We start from the raw sequence: 5438 nt of genomic DNA, 5'->3' as shown, positions 1-5438 counted from the left end.
TATAGCAAAAGCCTCTCCCCCCCCCCAAAAAAAGAAAATCTGTTGATCATATGTCTGGTTATGTTTTATTGAATGTGAGGTATTAAAATCTCCAACCATTATTATTAACAAATTATTTTTCCCTTAGATTTTACTATTCTTTATTTTTATAGAGCACTAAGTCCATAATTAATGAGAATCTTAAAAAAGGCACCAAACAATTGTATATATGTATAATATGTATACATACACACATATAGATATGTTTATGTACCTTAAACAAGTGGGATGACTCCCAGGAATACAAGATTTTTCTGATATTAGAACATTAATATAAAACATAATAAAATAAAACCATTAATTACATGATTATCTCCACTGATTCAGATAAAGAATTTGAAAGAAATCATTACCCTTTCATGGTGAAAATACTTATACTATAAAGAAGGAAAATTTCTTAGTCTGAGAAAATGGCGTCTGCAAAAACAACCAAAAACAAAACACCCATAGATAACATCATAATTATTCCCAAAAGTTTTCCTATAAGATCAGGAACAAGACAGGGATTTCTTCTCTCACCACTTTTATTCAGCATTGCACTAGAGGTTCTTGCCAATGCATTTAGTCAAGAAAAACAATAAAATGCATGCGGATTAGAAAGGAAGAAATAAAACTTTATGAATTGGCAGATGACATTAAATTGCTCAAACAGAAAACAAAATTATCTGGACAAAATAGGGAGCTCAGCAAAATTTCAGGATTTTGTTTTCTGTTCTAGAAAGTAAATGCCTTGGCTAGAACCTCCAGTACAATTTCGAATAGAAGTGGTGAAAGCAGAAATCCCTGCTCATGGGCATAGAGAAAAAAAATATTTTTGTCTATTGACTTTGCCCTTGCAATGTACAACCTGAAAACTGAGTTTAAAAAATAGCGATTAAAAAAGAAGAAAAAATGATAAAATACTTAGGAATAAATTTGACAAAAGCATTGGCTCATCAGAAAAGTCATGATGAAGTTTTTCATAGAAAAACTGAAAAAATATGTCATGACTTTTCTGATGCTTCAGTAGTACAAAAGTTTTACTCTGAAAAGAACAGCATTGTTTAAAGAAATTAAAATTGATCTAAAATGCAAAGAAATCCCATGTCTTGGAATCGTAAGAGTTGATATTGAGATACTAATACTCTAAACTGATGTAGATATTGTAGGCAATTCCTATTAAAATCCCTAATGACTCTGTAGAAATTCACAACTTGGGGGACCAGCAGTTGGCGTAATGGCTATGTCGCTGGACTCCTATGTAGTCGACTGTGGTTCAAGTCTCAGACATGGTGGCTTAAACTCCCGCCGGGCATGTGTGCGTGTGTGGTGCCCAAGATCCTGAGAGAATGGAGAAGGGATTGCAGTGTGACCATCCCTCCTGGGGTGATTTCTCACTTTCTGTCTCTCTGTCTCTCTCTGTTTTTCTGGAGAGTGCACGTACCCTATAGCAAAAAGCCTCTCCGAAAAGAAATTGACAAATTCATATGTAATGGCAAGGGAAACTGAGTTGCCAAAACAATCTTGAAAAAGAATTAAAAAGAAGAACTCACAATTTCAGTTTTCAAAATTTAATACAGAGAAATAGCAATCAATATAGTATACTACTGGTATAAAGTTACATTTATAGGTAAATTGAACTTTATTGAGAGTTCAGAAATAAACCCAAGTAGTTTTGACAAGGATACTCGCCATTCAGTGGGATATGAATAATCTCTTCAACAAATGGTCCTGTAACTGAACAACTGGACACTCATATTCTAAAGAATGAAGTTGGAAACTTAACTCACATTGCATGCCAAAACAAACTCAAAATGAAAAGAGTAACCATAAATGCAAATGCTAAAAGTGTAAAATTCTTATAAGAAAGCACTGAGGTAAATATTTATAATCTTGGATTTTGCAATAAATTCTTAGATATACAAAAATATGAGCAAAAAATGATAATACACTTACATTTAGATTACATTAAAATAGAAAACTTCTGTACTTTCAAGGACATTATCAAGAAAATGAAAGATAATCCAAGTATAGGACAACATATTTACAAATAATATCTGATAAAAACTAGAATCGAGTTTACATAAAGAACACTTACTGTAGTAATGAAAAAACAAACAACCCAAATAAAAATGGGGAAAGAGCCCAGTCTCTGTGGCACAGTTAGTAGTGTACCGAACTATGGAACTGGAAGCCACATGCCCACTGGAGTTTGAATCCCCAGCCCAGCTGAATTGAGGCACGCCAGGCATGTGCACTTGCCTTGGGTCAGCAAACTGAAAGACGGGGGAGGGGATCAATCAAAATCACAGTGAGGTAGCACTTCATACATAATAGAATATCTAAATCAAAAAAGTCAGATTATGTGCTGGCCCTGTTGCCGAAAGGTTAAGCACTGTACATAGTAAGCCAGGTCCCACATGACTGACCATACTTTGAGTCTCAGCTCTAAAGAGTTGAAAAACATTCTGGGTACATGTAAGTGCATAACCAAAATTCTGATAGGAAAAGATAGGTGGAATACAAAGGATCAGAATTACCATGCCGCAAAGGGGTTTCATTCCTTCTCTCTCTTTTTCACTCTTTGATGGGTGCATGCACCCTTTGGCAAAAAGGATGTCAATAAAAAAAGTCAGATAAGGGACCAGCAGTTAGCGTAATGGCTATGTCGCTGAACTCCCATGTAGCTGACCGTGGTTTGAGTCCTGGACTCAGTGGCTTAAAACTCCCACCGGGTGCGTGTGCATGCGTGCCCCAGATCCCGAGAGGAGAATGGAGGAGAAGGGGTTGTGGCGTGACCATCCCCGCTGAGGGGTGATTTCTCGCTCTCTGTCTCTCTGTCAGAGCGCACGCGCCCTATAGCAAAAAAAAAAAAAAAGTCAGATACTATTGTTGAGGAGCACGTGGAGAAGTAGCAATTCTCGTACAGTGTGGATGGGCATATAAAATGTGGAAGTCACTTTGGAAAATGGATCTATAATACCTCAAATAATTTAACATAGAGTTTTCGTATGACTTAACAATTCAACTTTAATGTATATACCTAAGAAAATATAAATCCACATAAAAACATGTATAAGATTGTTTCTAAAAGTATATTTCATAGCCAACAAAAGGTGGTGGGGGCCAGCAGGTGGCACAGAGGTTAAAGTGACTAGATCCCACATGGCAGACTGAGCAGTTTGAATCCTGGACTAGATGGCTTGAAAATCACAATGAGTGTATTTGCATCTGTGTGCCCCAAATCCTGACAGAAGTATGGAGGAGAAGAAATTGTGGCATGGCCATCCCTTCTTGGGGGGGTGAATTCTCAATTTCCCTCTCTCTCTTTCTCTCCCTCTCTGATGAGTGCACACTCCCTATAGCAAAATATAAAAAAAAAATAAAGAAAAAAGATGGAAAACTAATGTTCATCAACTGATGAAAAGATAATCATAATGGGTTGTATTTAAACAATGGATGAAACTCGAAGGCAATGTACAGATTGAAGCTGGACACAGAATGCCATATGATTCTTTCTATATTTAAAAACACAGAAAAGGTAAAATCCACAGAGACTTACAGTACATTAATGTGTAAGGTTTCAGCAGAATGGTCTAATTGGGCATGTATTGGGATTCTTTATGAGATAAAATATTTGAAAATTGACTTCCATCATGCTTGCACATATCTTTGAGCATGCTAAAATCATGTAAGTGGACACTTTAAATGCGTGAATTTTCTGTTATGTGAAGTTTATATTGATAAATATGTCTAAAACAAGGAAACACATTTAAAGGAAAGGGAAAGAAAGGGTATTCTGAGTGGATTATGGATATCCCCACTCCCACCTGAATTTCGGTCTAGATTTTAGTATCTCTCCTTGTTCTAAAATTTGGGCACTGTGTCAAATTCACAGGCTTCTCATAGCTGTGCGGGGATGTGGTTTGTCTTCCTCTGTTTCCTGTCTCACCACATAGGGAGTACAGGTTGCTTAGCGACCCCCTCCCCTCTGATGCTCAGTGAGGACAATGGTTGCCTTGGCAGCATTGTTACATACAGGGCCATCATCCTTGAAATTGCCGCAGCAGGTCCTGGGCCACCAGAAAGGAGACAGGATTCATGGGTTAAGGGATGGGGTGTTTTGCTACCTCTGCCTGGGTGACAACCTGAGAACTTCAGAATCCTGTGGCTTTAAAACTTCCAGAGGTGCCTATTTATTCACAAAGCGGCCCAAGATACTTCCTTTATTTGGGTGAAGTCCACACTGCAGACATGTCTAATCCATGTATATTAGAAGTTCCAGCTGTGATATTTGACAGTGGTTCCGGACTCTGCAAAGCAGGTCTGTCTGGAGAGATCGGACCCCGATATGTCATCAGTTCTGTCATGGGGCATCCTAAATTCAAGAAGTCTTCAAAAGCCGATGAGAAGAAGTACATCGTGGGGGAAGAAGCCCTGAATAAACGTGAGTCCTTGTATTTGCACTACCCCATTGAGCGTGGGCTGATAACGGGATGGGATGACGTAGAGAGACTCTGGAAGCACCTTTATGAGTGGGAGCTGGGGGTAAAACCCACTGACCATCCTGTGCTCATGACTGAGACCTCCTTGAACCCAAAGGAGAATCGTGAGAAGATTGCAGAAATAATGTTTGAGACCTTCGATGTGCCTGCTTTCTACCTGGCCAACCATGCAGGGGTAGCACTCTTTGCCTCAGCCTGTGTCACAGGCCTGGTGGTGGACAGTGGAGATGGGATCACTTGCACTGTCCCCGTCTTTGAGGGTTACTCCCTGTCTCACGCAATCACCAAGCTCCCTTTGGCAGGGAGGGACATCACTGAGCATCTCACCCGACTCCTTCTCGCTAGCAGGTGTACCTTCCCTAGCATACTCAACAAGACTTTGGTGGATGACATCAAAGAAAAGCTGTGCTACATCGCCTTGGAGCCAGAGAAAGAGCTATGCAAGACACCGAAAGAGAACCTGAGAAAATACAAACTTCCGGATGGCAATGTCATCCGCATTGGGGAACAGCTATACCAGGTGCCCGAGGTACTTTTCGCACCTGACCAGCTGGGTGTCCACAACCCAGGACTCTCGAAAATGGTCTTGAGCAGCATCATGAAGTGTGATGTCGACATCCAGAAGAACCTTTCTACAGAGATTGTACTGTCTGGGGGCAGCACACTCTTCCCTGGGCTGGAGGAAAGGCTCATGAAAGAACTGGAGGACCTGGCTTCTGAAGGGACTCCCATCAAGATCACAGCTTCTCCTGATAGGTGTTTCTCTGCATGGATTGGTGCATCTGTCATGACATCCTTGAGCAGTTTCAAGCAAATGTGGGTCACCTCTGCAGATTTCAAGGAGTTTGTGTTATCTGTAGTTCAGAGAGGATGCTTTTAAAGGTCGGCTCAAAGATCCAGATTGCAAGAACACCC

The 5438-nt window shown here is 40.0% G+C and overlaps 1 protein-coding gene across 1 annotated transcript; it reads left to right on the top strand.

The window, feature by feature from the left end:
• Window positions 1-4068: 4068 nt before the first annotated feature.
• LOC102488661 (actin-related protein T1) lies at window positions 4069-5424 on the top strand. Its single transcript, XM_006165843.1, has one exon. The coding sequence runs from the start codon at window positions 4273-4275 to the stop codon at window positions 5401-5403; it is 1131 nt and encodes a 376-aa protein (XP_006165905.1). The 5' UTR covers window positions 4069-4272; the 3' UTR covers window positions 5404-5424.
• Window positions 5425-5438: the final 14 nt, after the last annotated feature.

This window comes from Tupaia chinensis, unplaced genomic scaffold (genome assembly GCF_000334495.1).
Source record: "Tupaia chinensis unplaced genomic scaffold, TupChi_1.0 Scaffold144058_1, whole genome shotgun sequence".
NCBI lineage: Eukaryota > Metazoa > Chordata > Mammalia > Scandentia > Tupaiidae > Tupaia > Tupaia belangeri.
This window is presented reverse-complemented; position numbering and strand designations above follow the sequence as displayed.